Here is an 18209-nt window from a genome sequence, read left to right as displayed (position 1 = left end):
TGTCTAGGACACTCTCCCTTCCTCACTCCCCTGTCACCTGCTTAAGTTCTATTTAGCCTTCAGGTATCACCATAGACATCACCTGCTCCAAAAAGCCATTCCTGCCCCCAGGCTGGGCCATGAGCCCTCAGGGACATGCATAACCTTCAGTGTATGTCTTGGCGCCATGAAGACCAAGACCTTCTCTGGCCTTCATTTACGTCTTTAACAGTGCCTTGGCCAGGTGCGGTGGCTCACGCCTGTAATCCCAGCACTTCGGGTGGCCGAGGCGGGTGGATCACTTGAGGTCAGGAGTTGGAGACCAGCCTGGCCAACATGGTGAAACCCCGTCTCTACTAAAAATGTAAAAATTAGTCAGGCATGGTGGCGCATGCCTATAGTCTCAGTTACTCAGGAGGCTGAGGCAGGAGAATCACTTGAACCTGGGAGGCGGGGGTTGCAATGAGCTGAGATTGTACCACTGCACTCCAGCCTGGGCAACAGAACAAGACTTTGTCACAAAAAAACAAACAAACAACAACAACAGAAAAAGCAGTACCTGACACATAAGAGGTGACCAAAGTCTGTTTGTTGATTGAGAAGACGGAGGAACTCTGCTCTTCCACCCTAACAGAAATGTACTTAGTCAGTCTACAGACCCTCACGAGCATCTTCCCTGGGCCAGGTCCCCTGAGATTGAAGAGGTAAATCAGAAAGCATCCCTGACTTTGAGGGACATAGAAGCCGGTAGGGAAGGGAGCAGAATTCTCCTGTTTCAACATGTACAGACAAGTTGCCCAATGCTTTCTCGAAGGTTCCCTCTTTGATACCGATAGCAACCCCTGAGGATTGGGAAAATCGGAGAGGTAAAGGAAACTTCCCAGGCTCACACAGTGAGAAATGACAAAGCTGGAATTTGAACTTAGGCCTGCATGACTCTACGCATACTGCCCCTGTGCTCTGGCAGAGTTGGAATCCAGGGCTTGGCTGTGGGGCTGTGAGGATGAGCTGGAGGCAGGTGGAAGCTTGATTTTTGAGAGTCGCAAATACTGGACTGATGACTCGGAACTTGACTTGGTAGTGGGGGGCAGTGGTAGTCTTGTACAGTTGAGCAGGGTTTGTGTGACCCAGGAGTGCTGGGTCGGTTCAGTTGAACTCCTTGGGACCCGTGGATTAGGTGGCCTCGTAGACAAAATGCCCAAATGCACAGGCCTGCTGGCATCTACCTTGAGCCAACCAGGTGGTGAGAATTCACGCCTCTGCTGCCATCCCAGTCTCCCTGGGGTGTCATTTTCACTCTTCATCCCTCAAGCGGAGAGACTGACGTTGTTACCTAGGCAAAGCAGCCCAGTTTGATTCAGGCCTGCTCTTGACACTGTTTTTCCCCCCTGAAGTATTTACATGACTAACCTAGGACAGATCCAAGTTAGCCTGCAACAAACTATGGTTGTGGGAAAATATTTGTTTCCTAAAAATAGCACTGAAGTGCCAATCCCCCTAAACAGCTGCAACAGAATGAACTCACCAAACTAGAGAAGAATACGAGGGCGCTGAGTCAGCCAGGAGGCTTCCCCCGGGCTTGACTCAGCGGCGGGGAAGTAGGCCAAGGGGAATTTAGCAGGAGGGTCCCGGGCCAGGATTCTGCATTAGGAACTTGGTCTGCGACCTTTCACCCGCTCCCTGACCTCTCTGGTTTTGCCCTTGGAGGGTTTGGAAGGAATCTGTGCTAAGATTACTTTGAGCTCCAGCGTTCTAGGGACCCTTTTTTAGTGAGTGTTGAGTATCATGGCTGTGGAATGGGCAGGAACACATGGCAGAAATAGCCTTGGAACCAGAGTCCTGAGGTTGAACTTGAGTTTCTGGCTCTAGTAACCCATTCTCTATGTGACTTTGGGCAAATCACTGCCCCTCTCTGAGCCTTGGTTTTCTTATCTATAAAGAATAAATAAAACTTAGGGTAGGAAAGCACTTTATAAAATGCACCAGAAATATAGAAGATTGTCTTTATAAATTTAGAGGAGAAAGTGACTAGAGGCTGGTGGTGGCTGGTGGTGATGGCGAGTGGATGGTGTGGGTGGGGGCAGCAGCAATGGTAGTGGTGGTAATGACGGTAATAATGATGGTGATGGTGGTAGTACTGATGATGGTGTTGGTGGTGGTGATGATGATGAAGATGATGGGGGTGTTGATGGTGGTAGTGGTGGTAGTGGTGACTGTGATGAGGTGGTGATGGTGGTGCTGGTGCTGGTGGCGATGGTGATAGTGGAGTGGAGGTGAGGGTGATGATGGTGCTGGTGGTGATGGTGATAGTGGGGATGGGAGTGGAGTGGAGGTGAGGGTGATGATGGTGCTGGTGGCGATGGTGATAGTGGGGGTGGGAGTGGAGTGGAGGTGAGGGTGGTGGTGGTGGTGATGGTAGTGGTGGTGATGGTGATGGTGGTGGTGATGATGATGATGGTGGTGGTGGTGGTGGTTGGTGGTGGTGATGATGATGGCGGGGGTGATGGTGGTGGTGATGATGGCGGGGGTGGTGGTGGTGATGATGGCGGGGGTGGTGGTGGTGATGTTGATGGCAGGGGTGGTGGTGGTGATGATGATGGCAGGGGTGGTGGTGGTGGTGATGATGGTGGGGGTGGTGGTGGTGGTGATAGTGATAGTGGTGATGATGATGATGATGGGGCAGTGATGATGGTGGTGGTGATGGTGGTGGTGATAATGGTGGTACTAATGATAGTGGTAGTGGTGGTGATGATGGGTAGTAGTGATGGTGGTAGTGATGGCGGGGGAGTGATGATGGTGGTCATGGCAGTGGTGGGGGTGGGAGTGGTGATGATGATATGGTGGTATGGTGTAGGTAGTGGTGATGATGATGGTGATGATGATGGTAGTAGTGGTGTGGTGGTGGTAGCTGTGTTAATGTCAATATTTTGCCATCACTCCCATTTCTCATATGCCGGGATTGGAAGGAGAGTCACTTGGGCCAGACGAAGTGTGTGCCAAGTGATAAGGCAGTGAGGGGCCTTACTTGAGTCTCTTTGGCATCAGGATAAATACCTCCCACTCTATGGCCTGGAAACAGTTGAGTATTTAAAAACAGAATTTTATGAGCCATCGGGGCCTTACCAGAAATGCATCTATATGGATGGGGCCCAGCAGAAATCTTCATTCCGGGCCCACAGCCTCACCCACTGTATGTATGCTCTCGGCTGGAGAGGGCACGTCCCAGCAAGTGGCGCCCTGTCCCAGGGGAGACGCAGCCTCCCGTCTCCCTGCCCCTGTACCGGATGCTTCAGCACTGACTCATCTCGCCTTCTGCAAGGGATCAGTCAGCCATTGCCGCCACCTCAGTGCACTGGAAAATGCCACCAATCACTGTGACATGGCTTCCCCATTGCCTGACCAAGACCAGCCTGGAAGGAGAGGTGCCCCAGAAGTGGAGGAGCTGCTTGTCACTTCTGACCTGGCTGGGAGGCCCACAGAGGGCTTCCTCTCACTGAGCCTCAGTTCCTTTAGCTCCAAAACGGGATAAATAATCCCTTCCTCCAAACACTGGCTAGAATTGAACAAACATTTATGTAGAATGAGAACACAGCACATGGCCCGTGGTGAGGGTTGTAGGGATTGTTGGTGTTTTATTACCGGAGGAGCTGGAGACTTTGAGATTGCCTAGTGCAGTCCGATAGAAATGAAATACAAGCCATATACAAGCCACTCCTTTTAAATTTTCTAGTAGCCACCTTTAAAAACAGCAAAAAGAAACAGGTAACTTCAATTTTAAGGGCCAGTGCAGTGACTCATGCTGGTAGTCCCAGCACCTTAGGCAGCCAAGGTGGGAGGATTGTTTGAGCCTAAAAGTGCAAGACCAGCCTGGGCAACATAGTGAGAACTTGTTTCTATAACAATTAAATTAAATTAAATTAAAAAGTTAGCTGGGCGTGGTGGTGCATGCCTGTAGTCTTGGCTACTCGGGAGGCTGAGGTGGGAGGATCACTTGAGTCCCAGAGGTTGAGGCTTCAGTGAGCTGAGATTGAGCCACTGTGTTCCAGCCTGGGCAACAGAGAGAGACCTTGTCTCAAATTTAAAAAGGAATTAATTTTAATAATATAGTTTATTTAGCCCAATATATCCAAATATTATCATTTCAAAATATAATCAATATAAAAATCATTAATAAGATATTTAGCACTCTTTTTGTAGCAAGTCTTTGAAATCCAGTGTATAGTATATTTTCATAGCATACTCAATTCAGATGTGAATTTTCATTGGAAATACCTGATCCGTGTTTAGATTTTCATTGTATATAAAATTTCATTGGAAATACTTGATCTGTATTTAGATTTCATAAAATTTACAGTTGACAATGTAGGTTCATATACCCAAGTTACTCCAAACAAGTTTTGTAGCAACCTAATTGGGTGTGTCAACTTTTAATTTTTTTTTTTCTTTTGAGACACAGTCTCACTCTGTCGCCCAGGCTGGAGTGCGGTGGTGCTCACTGCAATCTCCACCTCCCAGGTTCAAGAAATTCTCATGCCTCGGCACTCCTAGGTAGCTGGATTACAGGCGTGCACTACCACACCTGGCTAATTTTTGTATTTTTAGTAGAGACAGCGTTTTGCCATGTTGGCCAGGCTGGTCCTGAGCTCCTGGCCTCAAGTGATCCACCCACCTCAGCCTCCCAAAGTGCTGGGATTACAGGCGTGAGCCACCGTGCCCAGCCTTAAATTTAATTTTAAATTAATTAAAGTTAAATAATATTAAGAATTCAGTTCCTCAGTCATAGTAGCCACATTTCAAGTGTTCGGTAGCTGTATGTGGCTGGAGGCCACGGGGCTAGTCCCATACTAGAGGTGGGGAAACTAAGGTTCAGCGAAAGAGCAGGATTTGTCCAGGGGTACATGTAGACTCAGGCACCGGGTTGCAGGCAGTCTGTGCTGAGGTCCTTCCCGGGCCACTGTTCCTGCCTTTCTGAGGACCGCAGGGTGGTCTGACTGGTGCATCTCTTTGGGATAGCGTCATCTTTTCTGGCATCATAGTTGATGCCGCGTTAGTCTTTAGAGCAGACATTTCTCCCTTGTGCTGAATCAAAGCCAGCCGCCCCATAATTTTCATGCGCTGGCCACCCTAGAGAACATGGCTGGCCCTGCCTCCAGAACAGCTGCAGAAATCTGCAGACAGGAACCAAGTCCTCTGGGTTGGTCCAGATGTTTCCTTGTTCCTCTAGGACCTCCTCTTCCTGTCCCTCTTCTATCACAATTAGTCAGTGCCTCTTCTTAAAGTACAATACCTATTCCCAAATGGGACATCACCTCCTTCATTCTACATCTGGTGCCTCTGTTAATGCAACCAGAGGGATTACATCAAAGCAGCTCCTTAGTGCTTACCAAGAGCATAGACATTCTTTCTAGATCCTTTGAGGCTTGCAGTCAAGAAGTCCTTTCCAGGCCAGAAACGCTGCCTGCCCCACTCCCTCCATCCTGACCTAGTATGGCCCAGGATTGATTCTTTCTCTTCTCTTTCTCTCTGTGTCTGTCTCTTACTGTCACATTCACACTTGCACACACTCACTCACCCTTGCTGTGCAGTTTCTCTGACAACTGTGGACACAAAGCTGGATTTGCCCTCCCAGGGCAGGGCAGGGCAGATCAGGCCGGAGGATCTCTTTGGGAAGCCCTGTGGGGCAGGGGCAGAGTGGCCTGTCAGAGGGAATGGCCTGGGGACTCCAAGGAAAGTGGGAGAAGGCAGCTGACCTTTCCAGCACAATTCCCTACTGTGAGGAGGCTCCTCCAGCCCAGTCCCTGAGAGAGGAGGGGCCCGTTCAAGGGACATGCCCACAGGAATTGCTCGCAAGTGACGCACAACATCTCAGAGATAGGGAAGAACCTATAAATCCTCTCCTGCCACCTCATGTCATCAGTGGGGACCATGAGCCAGGGGGTGGTAAGAGCCCTGGGCATGGAGCCAGAACAGCTGGGATTGATTCAGGGCCTGCAAGGCGCAGCTGGGACCCTGGGCAAAAGTCACTGTATCTTTGGGAACTTGGCTGCCTCAACTGGAAGCGGGTCTCATTGGGGCCTAATGTTCAAGGTCGTTGGGAGGGTGGAACAGCACTTGGCGCTGGAGAGAGCTCAATGCAGAGAGTTGCTCCCTGTAGGACACCCCTGGATGCCTAACAGTAACCATGACAACAGCAAAGCCAGCAATTGCAGAAGCCGCACCCGCCATCCACCCCTGCACCCAGGCCTCACTGTCAGCACGTTCTTACATCGCCAGGTCGAATCCCTAAGTTCTGTGACACTGTCCCCACTTCACAGCAGAGGATGCTGAGCCTGGGAAATTAGGTCAGGCTCAAGGTCATGTGGGTACTGGGTGGCAGAATCAGTTTCAAACCTGGCCATCTGCCTCCAGAGCCGACAGTGTGACCGCCTTGCGGATCCGCCTCAGTTTCCTCTCTTCTCTCATCTTTCTCTTGCTCTTTCCCTCCTCTCTCTTCAGGGTCCTGAAGGAAAATCAGGGAAGCAAGGCGAGAAGGGCCGCACTGGAGCCAAGGTAGGTGTCCCCTTCTGACTTGATAGGCCTGCGTCCCTCCCCCGCATCCCTTCCCCACATCCCTCCCCTCCCTGGCCCCTCCGTCCTGTTGGAGCCTGGTGACAGCTTGTCTTTCCTCCTGTTGCAGGGCGCCAAGGGCTACCAAGGACAGCTGGGTGAGATGGGCGTCCCTGGAGACCCTGGACCCCCTGGCACTCCAGGCCCTAAAGGGTCCCGGGGCAGCCTGGGACCAACGGTGAGGACTCTCTGGCTGGGGTGGGGGAGTCAGATGTGGAATAGAGGGAACCAAGGTCAGGAAAGGAGACACCAGGCTTCTCTGTGCTGTTATCACCCACCCCAGCTATTAGCTGAACACCTGGTGCTCATTGTCCCAGCCACCTCTCTGAATCATGAATCGCTTTGGTAACCTGCAGAAAGCTGCAGCCCCGCCTCCGGAACAGTACACACCACACAGAATATTTCCTGCAATTTGAAGGGGTGTGTGGGTCCCCTGAAGCCCTCTATGGACCCAAATTAATAAGCCTTGTTATTAGCATCGGGGGAGAAAGGACCAGATTCTTAGAACTGTTTTTATCAAACAAGGAGATTTCCCACTGGAAATAGATTCAGGAGGAATGGAGCGATGCTGCTGCAGGTCCCTGGATGACTCTGAGGGTGTCCCAGCATTGCTGGGCTGCTCTGAAGGAAGGGGCCCAGAGGGCTTTGATACCTCCAGGAGATGAAGACCCCAGGGGGAAGCCAGGGAAGGAGGCTGAAGAGGGTGACACAGCAGCTCCGATCTGGTTGTGTGTAAGGTTAAGCAACCAGGCTGGTTTGTGGTATTTGCCAGTTTCTGCGGTGTAAATGCTCCCTCCATGTCTGGTTTCAAGCCACTGACATGACGTCACTGAATGCAGAGTGGGGAGGAGTTACACAGCAGCCCTCCCTTAGGCAGTATTTCCACCAACAGGCACAGATGCAATAGACCAAAATAACCTCATGAGTGTAGGTAGGAGGAAAATGTAGTAAAATGGCTAGGAGGAGATGAGTTTTGAGTATCCTCTATCTTTGTTTTTAATAACATTAATTTAACTGTAAGTCCATAAAATTGAATTGTTAATAACGGCTCTGTTTCACTGGCTTGTAAAAGTCCTGAAAATTTAGCAATCAGCTGTCTTGAAGCCCTGGAGCCAGGAGAAGGAGGGCTGGGGCGGGGGTGGGGAACTCCAGGGAGGAGGGATAATGTTACTGGCTTTCCGCCTTGTTCACACACTTTGGTTATGGGCGGCATGGATGTGCCAGGCTGCTGGGCGGAGCGGGGCTGGAGCCTGCAGGGAGACTGCTGTGTCCCCGCTGTGAGAGCCACACTCCATACCAACGAGGGTCTCCTCCTCTTGTAGGGTGTTCCGGGACGCATGGGGGCCCAAGGAGAACCGGGACTGGCTGGTTATGATGTAAGCAGATATCACCTCACCCCACCCCCGACTCTGTCCTGCAGGCCTGGAAACACAGGCCCATGCCAGCCTCTGCCCCACCACCTCCCAGCTGAAGGCTGACCCCTGGAATACTGAAGATGTGGGGTCTCACCTGCCCCAGGGAGCGCTGGGCCCAGAGCCGTGGTTGGGGTGGAGGATCATGGATGGGACAGGTGTGGTTGGGGCTGCCAGAGCGAAATGTGCCACCCCAAGCCTTCTTGGGTATTTCCTGCCCGGGGTGGGCGCTCTGCATGCCTTGTCTGCTGTCTGGGGAAGGGACAATTTCTGCATCCAGGTTGGCACCTTCTTAGACATGGCTGAGCCAAACCCATGTTACACATCTGGAGAAACCAGGGCTCAGAGGGATATGGTGCCTACTCAGAAGGGGAAACCAGGGCTCAGGAGGATAGAGAGCATGCACGAGGCCTGACCACTTCAGTTTGGAGGTGGGATCCTAGCCCTGGTCCTCGTGGCTCTAGATCCAGTGTCTGGAAGAAATACAGCAGGGAAGGGAGGAGAAGGAGAGGAAAAGAGGCGAGACAAGACCTGGAGGGGTGTTGCGAGGAGCCCACAGTGGGTGTCCACACCTGCAGGCCTAGCCAAAGCCTGGGAAGGTCTGTTGAGGCAAGCATTTTGCCCCTGTCCCTGGTTCTGGCTGGGAGAACAAAGCTGGTTCTCCCGAGTCACCCTTCCAGCTCTGCTCCAGGGTGGGGCCCCCAACCATCCAAGCTGGAACACCCCTTTGGGGTGTGTCTGGGACCAGCACGGCACATCTGGAAGGCCAGGGCCCAGACAGGCACAGACTTACTCAGAGCCACACAGCCAGCTGGGGCAGAGCTGGGACCCAGTTTTGCAGCCCAGTATCCCCATCTTGGAGTCCATGTCCTTTGTCCTTCCTGAGTCCTCATTCTCACTTCCCTCCTTCTTGTTTGCCTGCAGGGACACAGAGGCATTGTGGGACCCCTTGGACTTCCGGGACCAAAAGGCGAAAAGGTGGGTGTTTGCTCTGGGGAAAGCAGCTGCACCCTCGTGTCTGAGGCTGAGGCCAGCTTCAGGGCCAGCAGGAGAAAGCCCCTGGGGTACCCATGGCTGGAGAAGCCTGTGGGGGCTCACCCCCTGCAGCAGCCGAGGCTGGTGTCACTGCCACTGTGCCCAGCCCGCAGGAGCTGTCAGATCCACATTCAGCACTATGTGCTGGGTATCATCTTTGTATCCAGCGCTGGAACGAAAACATGCAATCCCTGCCCTCACAGGGCTTATAGTCAAGAAGCAGAAATGGACATCAATCTTGTAATGACTAAAACTGCGACTCCATCATCTGTGTGGACATGGGAATTGAAGTATTGCCCATGAATAAGACCACCCAGTGAAGAGTGGGGAGAGGATGCTGAGCAGGGGAGGCTTAGGACAGAGGCAAGGAACCCCAGTGGTTAGTGGTCAAGGAAGGAGCCACCAAGGCAGAGGGGAAGGCATGTTCATTCCCCACGCCTTGGCTCAAGATTCAGTAGAGGAGAGGAATTGCTGGAAGGATCCTCGCTGATCCCTGGACCCTGCCCCCCCATGCCAGTGGGGATGTGGAGGGCCAGGAGTGCCAGAAGGTCCAAGGTGTTGGTGTGGTGTCACGTCCAAGGCAATCCCAAACTGGCCCCAGAACCCATGTGTCTAAGTCCTACCTTCGTCGCCTGAGTCCCTCCTGTCTTTCCTCCTCCTCCCCTCCCCTGCTGGCTCAGCTGGAACGCTTCGCTTGCCCCCTGCCTCCCCAGCACGCCTTTCTTTTGCTGAGTCAGCTCCCCACTAACTAAATCCTGCTGTTGGTGACTCACGCTGGCCCGGCGTGCTGCCCAGCCGACCCCTTCCTCCTGCTGGAGGAGGACAGCTCAGCCATGGTAGAGGGCCACCCGCCCCAGCCGATTCCACAGGAAGCCACAGAAGGTGCCACTCAGTACCCCGGGTCCCTCCTGGGCCCTCGCAGCCTGCCAGGGCTGGCACAGAAGGGGTTAACACAGACTCTGAAACAAGGAGGCCCTGGTGTGCCCCAAGGCCTCTGCTCCGGAGCATCTGCAGCTCTAGAAGCAGTCTCTGTGGCTGCTGAGAATGGGACCCTAACACCAAATCTGCCCTAAGGCTGCAGGGGCCTTGCGGGGGTCCCCAGGATTCCCTGAGCCTTGAGTGCCTCATCAAGTGGTGGGGTCCTTGGGAATGAGAGGTCAAGGTGGGGGCAGAACATGTACATCAGCCAGATGCCTTTTCTCACTTGGAAGGCATTATTAGATTCGTTCATTCCTCCAGCTCTCCAATAGGTACTTATGGAGGATTTAGTGTGTTCCAGGCCCTGAGCTAGAGGATGGAAATGATGCCCTTAGAGGTCTCAAAAATAGGGCGAGTCCCATGAATGAACAGCCACCCTGCAAGCTGGACGGTGCTAGGGAGGAGAGAGCAGCTTCCTGGGGTGACCCATTGAGCACACGCCCACGTGCAGAGTTCTTTCCCTGCCATTCCTCCTGTAATCTTCACCACAGCCCCAGTGCAGAGGTACCATTGTTCTACAAGACAGGCGGGGAAACTGAGTCCCCATAAGGCTCAGAGACTAGCCCAGGATCTGTAGTAAGAGGGTGGCAGGGCCAGGATTTAGACCCCATCTGTCCGATGCCAGACCCTGCTTCCCTAACCAAAAGCAGACCCAAGATAAGGAAGCCATATGCAATTTAACTTGAACCGCCCATCCCTGCTCACCGTGGGGGTGAGCTCACTACAAAGCTGGTGGCCAGAGAGAGGGGATGAGACTCTGGGACTTGGACAGGGCAGGGAAGTATCCTACCAGATTTCTGGTGCTAAAAAATGATATACCTAATGCTAAATGACGAGTTAATGGGTGCAGCACACCAACATGGCACATGTATACATATGTAACAAACCTGCACGTTGTGCACATGTACCCTAAAACTTAAAGTATAATAATAATAGAATTTAAAAAAAATGCATCCCCAGACTACACTCACATTGCGCGGGATCAGTATAGCTGGCTTTGGGCCGAGATTGCCCCCTGATTCCTGAGTGGCCTTGGCTAAGACCTTCCTTCCTCTCAGTTTCCCATCTTTAAGTGTGGACAGTAGTCCCAGCGGCATAGTTACTGTGCAGATTGGATGAAACAAACCTCACAGAGTGCCTGGCACATGGAACACGCTAGGTAGACACAGGCAGGCCCCTTCCCCAAAGCCCTCAAGTCCAGCTGCCTCTATCCACAGTGGGACTTGAGCACTGGATCCAAGAACCATAGAGAGTGGGCAGGGTCAAGAAGGAATCCCCGCTCCTTGGGCCACCCCTCTAGACCTCAGGCCAAGTCCCTGCCAGCCTTCAGCCTCCACCCACCAGAACCACAGAGGCCCCAGGCTGGTGGCTGATCACCACCAGCCTTTAGAACTGCCTCCCACCAGGGATGTGTCCCAGCCCCAGGGATGCTTTGCCTCTGTCCAGCCTCTTCCGGCCCCCTTTCAATCCCTGTGAACAAAGGGGCTCAGGGGTGCCTGGCTTGAGCCCTGTGCCCGGGGGAGTGACACCAGTTTCTGGGGCTGGAGTCTTCTGAGCCCTGAGATTCTGCCATTTGCCGTTCCGCTTACACCTTCCTTGTAGTTGAAAGGTGGCGTCTACACCTGTCCTGTGGGTGGACCAGGGCCTGGGGTGGCCATGGCATAAGGACCTCACCTCTAAAATCTGTTCCGCCCCCCCCAACCCCCATCTCTGGCCATGTCTATATGACACAGTCTCACTGCTGCTATTGTTACCGGCTACGGCAATTTTAACGCCATCTGCTGAGCCCCTGCCACATGGGCAGCAGCCTGCTGAGTGCTTCCTGTGCCTTTCCTCACCGAGTCCTCTGAACAGCACCGGGAGGCACTCCAGTCCCGCTCTGCACATAGGAACCTGTCTTATGGACACAGCCCCCGTGCTGACTGCTGCCAAGTGCCACCTGGGGCTACCATGGAGGGTAGGAGGTTCATCCTAAAGCTGGTTCCTCCCAGCAAGGATCGGAGACAGGGACTCTCGGATTGAGGGTGAAGAACTCTGAGCAGGTCCCATCATCTCTCCGAGCCTCATCTGTGAATTGGGATAATAATCGCATCTGCTTCACAGCGCTGCGCTGCGGATGTCATGAGTCTGCCTGTGTCTGGCCCAGAGCAGTGCCCATGCGTGCCAGCTGCTGGAGTTGGTGTTACTCCCTGCCGGGCATCGCGCATCATTCCACGGAGTCCTCACCACTCCTTGATGGGCATCACATGCTGTCCCCTTCACCCCACCCCACTCCGCTCTGTTCTCTTCCCCAGCAGAGGAGAGAGCTCCGAGACAGGAAGGGAAGTGTTGCAGGCCACACGGCTGGTCCTTTGCAAGCCGGGATGTGAACCCAGCTGTCTGAGCTCCCTGACTTCCTGCAGGATCCTACAGCTCAAGGGCGTCTGGAGGGCACAAAGCACTGTTCTGTGTTCCACAGTCCTGGTTCCACACCAGCCTGAGTCTGGCTCAGACACACCTACCCTTCCCTCTCTAGTTTGTGTCCCCATCTGTAACCCTAAGCAGGCTAGAATTCATCTCTGACGAAGCGCTTTCCATCTGGAATTCCCCACATTCCCCAGGAGCAGGCGGTTTGCCCTAAAGCTGGTTCTGTGTCCACAGGGGGAGCAGGGCGAGGACGGCAAGGCTGAGGGGCCCCCTGGGCCACCTGGAGATCGGGTAAGCCCCCTCCCTCCCCTGGACCATGTGGCGTCCTAGGTGGAATCTGAGCCTCCCACTGCATGGAGAGGGGTGGGCCGATCAGGGGCCAGGTCTCTGAGAGCTCCGCAGAGGTCGTGGCCAACAGGGCCCAGGGCTGGCATCCTCGGCACCTGGTGGCCCAAATTTTGCTGTTGTCTTTGTCATTCAGGGCCCTGTGGGTGATCGAGGAGACCGCGGGGAACCAGGGGACCCTGGGTACCCTGTAAGTATCAGAGCTCCTACCTGCTGGCAGGATCTGGCATGTCAGGGAGAGGGGGAATGACACATGTCTAGAAAGAACAAGAACTTCCCAGGCTTCTGTGCTGCCTCCCAGCCCTCTGCAGGATGGGACCCCCTCACCTGTCTCTCTTTGGCTTCCAGGGACAGGAGGGTGTGCAAGGCCTCCGTGGAAAGCCAGGCCAGCAGGGCCAACCCGTGAGTGGTGCTTCGTGTCCCATCCCTGCCTCCCACCCTGAGTGGGGCGGAGCAGTGGGAATTAAAGAACTAGGCCCTTTAAAGCTTAAAGAGACCCTCCCTGCAGGAGGGTCTGGGGCAGCCATTTCTGTTTCTCCTGCCCTGACCCTGGGGATGCCCCGAGAACCTGCACCCCCAAACCCCTCCCCACCCCTCCCCCTCCAGGCGGAGACTGGCCACCCTCCCCGGGAGAGAATCCTGGGGCTGCCTTGCGTCATCTCACCTTGGTTTGCAGGGGCATCCGGGACCCCGGGGGCGGCCGGGACCCAAAGGATCGAAAGGCGCAGAGGTAAGAGGGCCGGGGGTTCAGCAGGGAGACTGAGTCCCGGGAAGGGGGAAGCCTGACCCACAGTCACACAGCAAACCAAACGCAGGCTGCAGAGGCTGCGAGGCAGGGTAGGGAGGGGCGGCCCACCAGGAGCCCGGCAGGCTCCTTCTGGCCATGACCCCATCTCCCTTCAAATAGCCTGAGTGAGGAGGGACAATCAGCCCCATTTCACTGGGGCTCCAGGAGGGGAGCCAACTGCCTGAGGCCAACCAGAGTGACTTGAACCCAGGGCACACCACACTGTAGAGAGAAAACTGCGAGAAGTCAGTTGAGGGGGTCTGGAGGAAGAGGAGGCAGAGACAGGGTGCTTGAGCAGGAGCCACTTCCTGCCTCTGCCCCAGGGCCCCTGCCTTCCCCCAGCCCCCATACTGGGCCAGTGCTCTCTTAATGCTCTTTCCCTCCCCCGGGTGTGCCCCCCTCACCTGCCTGCCTCGGTGATACCTAGTCTCTAAAAGATCCAGTGGAACTGTGGCCTCTGGCTCCTCCCAGGAAATTGTCAATGCCAGTGAGGGGACACCAAGGCCCAGAGCAGGCTCAGTGACAGCCCCAGGAGGTTCCAAGGCCAGCTCTGGCCCCAGGCTTCCAGGCCAGAGTGCTTGGGTACATCTGTGGCATCAGATGTTCACCCAGGGGCCCACAATCCTCTCAATCCCTCCTTCCAGAGCCCCTAGGGTCCCACACCTCCACCAGGCAGCCTCCATCATGTGGCCCTTGATTTTTCAGGGACCAAAGGGAAAGCAAGGCAAGGCGGGGGCCCCAGGCCGGAGGGGGGTCCAGGTGAGTGACTACAGCTGCTGTTTCCAGCCAGCCTCCCTGCCCGCCCCCCACACCCGCCCTCCTCCCACTCCCCGCACCAAATGCCCTCACCAGCTTTTTATGTACCCCCCAGGGCCTGCAGGGGCTGCCAGGGCCCCGGGGCGTGGTGGGGAGACAGGGCCTCGAGGGCATCGCTGGACCAGATGGGCTTCCTGGCAGGGACGGGCAAGCAGGACAGCAGGTGAGCGGGAATTGGCATTAACAGATGGTGGCTCCATTTGGGACCAGGTGTAGGGGAACTTCCCCAGGCCATGGGCCAGAGGAGCCCATTTGGAAACTTGGATGGGCAGAACCAACACATCCAGAAGTTTCCCTGGGGTGGGCAACCATCTCATCCCCTGGCACCTGGGAGTGTGGACCTTCTGACTGTCTCTCCTGGATGCCAGCACCCAGAAAGACCTTCCTTTCCTCCCCTGCCTGGTGGATAGGGTTCCTATCCCGCCCCTTCCTCACTCAGAATCCCACCCTTCCCCATTCACAATCCTCAGCTCCTCCTGTCCTCCTGGTCCAGCCACATCACACACAGGCCGTCTGACCTCCATCCTGGAGTGTGACCCCTTCCTCCAGCTTCACCCAGGGTTTGCCCAGGCGTTGAGCCATCTGCTTCCTTGGCCGTATCGTGAAACACAAGAGACCCTCCTCTGCCTGCTTTCTTAACAGGGGGAGCAGGGAGACGATGGGGACCCTGGCCCCATGGGCCCTGCTGGGAAGAGAGGAAATCCAGGTGTGGCCGGCTTACCTGGAGCACAGGGACCCCCAGGATTCAAGGTCAGATACCTCTTAATGCACTTACCCACCCTCTGCCCTTTCTGCCTTGATGCAGACTCTAGTGGTTCCGACCCTTTGGGCACCCGTGTCCCAGGGCCTGTGTGAAAATGGAGTCCACATTGTTGACCTTTCTCCGTCAACAATGCTTGGGGGTCCTGCCCCAAGCTTGAACCAGAATGATAGTTCATCTGGGGAGCTATAAATACCGCCCCTACCAGGCCCTTGAAACCTTCAACTGGTTTTTGAGTTGTCCACGGCCGCCCTCTCGTGGACATTTATGGAACAACAGATGTTGCTTGCAGCCGGGATCCCCAAGGCATCCTTAGAAAGCTTCCCAGTGCCGCGTGGGAGGAGGGGGCCGCCATGAATCCGTCAGAGCCAAGGGCTGGACACTGAAGGGGAGATGTAGATGAATGACTCAGATGTGGTTCTTGCCCTCTCTGAGCTCGAGGTTTAATTGGGGGAAAGATTGGAACCCTCTGAGACACAGGAGGCGGAGGGAGCGATGGCCTTGACCCAGGGAAGATGTGAATGAGAATAGAAGGGGAAAAGGTGGCCACACAGTGGCTCACACCTGTAATCCCAGCATTTTGGAGGCTGAGGCTGGCGAATCACTTGAGGTCAGGAGTTCGAGACCAGCCCGGCCAACATGGGGAAACCCCGTCTCTACTAAAAATACAAAAATTAGCTGGGCATGGTGGCAGGCGCCTGTAGTCCCAGCCACTCGGGAGGCCGAGGCAGGAGAATCGCTTGAATTGGGGAGACGGAGGTTGCAGTGAGTTGAGATCGCACCACTGCACTCCAGCCTGGGCGGCAGAGCGAGACTCTGTCTAAAAAAATAAAAATAAATAAATAAATGGGGAGGAGGCATTCTACGGGTGTGAGCTGAGGTTTGAAGGAGGGAACTGCATGCTGTTGGGGAAAAGCAATAAGGAGGAGAGGAATTGTGGGAGAGGAGAGGGGAAGGCAGGGCCCGGAATGCGAGAGGAGGGACAGAGACCTTCCTCTTTGGGAGGTGAAAGTCTTGTCACCCCTACCCCACCAGGCCTCCATTTGTTGCCCCAGCATTCTGCAATCTTGGGTACCCTGTGGAATCTGTTCTGGCTCTCCCAGGCCCCCTCCGCCTCTTCCTGCCTTAGAACCCCTTCCCACTTTTACTGGTAGTTTTTTGTGTGTTTCTTTAAGGGTGAGAGTGGGTTACCCGGACAGCTGGGTCCCCCTGGCAAGCGAGGAACAGAGGGCAGAACGGGGCTCCCTGGAAACCAGGGGGAGCCTGGGTCCAAAGGCCAGCCGGTGAGTGAGCGCCAAAGAATACACATGCCCACGCACTCACACATGCACACACTCACATACACCTACATGTACAAACACATGCACACTCATACACACACACAAACACACTGACCCAGAAGCCACCTCCTTGCTCTGTGACAAGGTATAAAATCTGGGTACCAGATACCATTCTGCCACCCCTCAACCAGGTGGTGGGGGAGGCTGAGGAAAGAGACCTGAGTGGTCCCTTCAGAATGAGGAGAGGGTGATCACAACCAGAAGGTGGGCGCTCCTGACTCCCAGTCCAGTGCTCATTCTGTGCCTCACTGCCTTCATCCCCCTGTCCCAGAGGCTGCATTCAACTCACCCTTGCCTGGAAAAAGAAGGAAGAATGAACAGAGAACAAACAGGGCAAATAGAAAACACACAACAAACAGTTTCAATACCCCAATTAAAGCTGAGATTGTCAGAGTGGATGAAAAAGCAAGACCCAACTACATCTACTGCTACAAGAAATCCACTTCAAATATAAAGATATAAGTAGGTTAAAGATAGATATAGAAAAAGACATACTGTGCTAACATTCATCCCAAACAGCTGGAGTAGCTATTTTAATATCAGATGAAATGGATTTCAGAGCAAAGACTACTAACAGTCATAAAGAAGGTATTTTCATAATGACAAAGAAGCCAACTTTTCAAAATAGCATAAGAATCATAAATGTTTATGCACCTAATAATAGATCTTCAAAATAATCAGGCAAAGACTGATAAAACTACAAGGAGAAATAGACAAATTCACAATTATACTCAAGGATTTCAATATATTTCTCTCCTAATGGGTAGAACAGAAGCAAACAGAAGATCAGTAAGGATGTCTTGAACTGCATTATCAACCAACATGACCTAATTGACATTTATAGAACACCACATCCAATATCAGCAAGATACACATTCGTTATAAGTTCATTCAGAACATTTACCAAGACAGACACTATTTTGAACCTTAAAATCAATAAATAAATTAAATTATAAATCAATAACAGACAGATCTGAAAGATCTCCAAACATCTGGAAACTAAGTAACAAATGTCTAAATGACCCATGGGTCAAAGAAGAGACCAAAAGAGATGTTAGTATTTTGAATTGAATGAAAGTAAAAAACAGCATATAAAAATTGGTGAAATGCTGTTGATATATAGGGAGATCTTTATAGTAATAACTTCTGTGTTAGAAAAGAAGAAAGGTCTCAAATAAATGGTCTCAGATTCTGTCTTAAGAAACTGGGGGTTGGGGCTGGAGAAGGCAAATTTAAAACAAAGTGAGCAGAGGGAAGGAAATAATGAAAATCAAAAATAAACCAAAAAAAAAAAAAGGAAAATCAAAAGTTAGGTTTTTGAGATCTGTAAAACTGATAAACCTCTTGCCAGACTAATCAGGAAACAACAACAACAACAACAACAACAAAAAAGAATACAGAAGTTACTAGTATCAGGGATAGGGGAGCAATGTCACTACAGATATGACAGAAATTAAAAGGATAATAAGGGAATATTATAAATGATTTTATGACAATAAATTTAAAGACTTAGATGAAATGGACAAATTCCTCGAAAGACAAAACTACCAAAGGTCATCAAGAAGAGACTGATAACCTAAATAGCCTTATATCTATTAAAGAAATTGAATCTGTAGTTAGAGCTTCCCACAGAGGAAACTCTGGGCCCAGATGGCTTCACTGGTAAATGCTACTAAACATTTACAAAAGAAATAATAACAGCTGGGCGCAGTGGCTTACGCCTGTAATCCCAACACTTTGGGAGG

The 18209-nt window shown here is 52.9% G+C and overlaps 1 protein-coding gene across 6 annotated transcripts in view; it reads left to right on the top strand.

Annotated features, from left to right (window-relative positions):
* COL27A1 (collagen type XXVII alpha 1 chain) overlaps positions 1–18209 on the top strand; it is a 156843-nt gene that overhangs the window by 120137 nt on the left and 18497 nt on the right. For 5 of the 6 annotated variants that reach the window (XM_034928907.3, XM_063594253.1, XM_063594254.1 and 2 more), the window contains 12 exons: positions 6475–6528; positions 6656–6763; positions 7908–7961; positions 8922–8975; positions 12651–12707; positions 12898–12951; positions 13110–13163; positions 13438–13491; positions 14254–14307; positions 14420–14527; positions 15007–15114; positions 16300–16407. In XM_034928907.3, the coding sequence (XP_034784798.1) occupies positions 6475–6528; positions 6656–6763; positions 7908–7961; positions 8922–8975; positions 12651–12707; positions 12898–12951; positions 13110–13163; positions 13438–13491; positions 14254–14307; positions 14420–14527; positions 15007–15114; positions 16300–16407 (867 nt within the window). Of the gene's footprint in view, positions 1–6474; positions 6529–6655; positions 6764–7907; positions 7962–8921; positions 8976–12650; positions 12708–12897; positions 12952–13109; positions 13164–13367; positions 13492–14253; positions 14308–14419; positions 14528–15006; positions 15115–16299; positions 16408–18209 lie in introns of all 6 variants that reach the window. The other variant, XR_010109099.1, reaches the window with a different exon arrangement.

This window comes from Pan paniscus, chromosome 11, assembly GCF_029289425.2.
Source record: "Pan paniscus chromosome 11, NHGRI_mPanPan1-v2.0_pri, whole genome shotgun sequence".
NCBI classification, from domain to species: Eukaryota; Metazoa; Chordata; class Mammalia; order Primates; family Hominidae; genus Pan; species Pan paniscus.
Note: the sequence above shows the minus strand (reverse complement) of the source record. Positions and strands in the feature narration are given on the sequence as shown.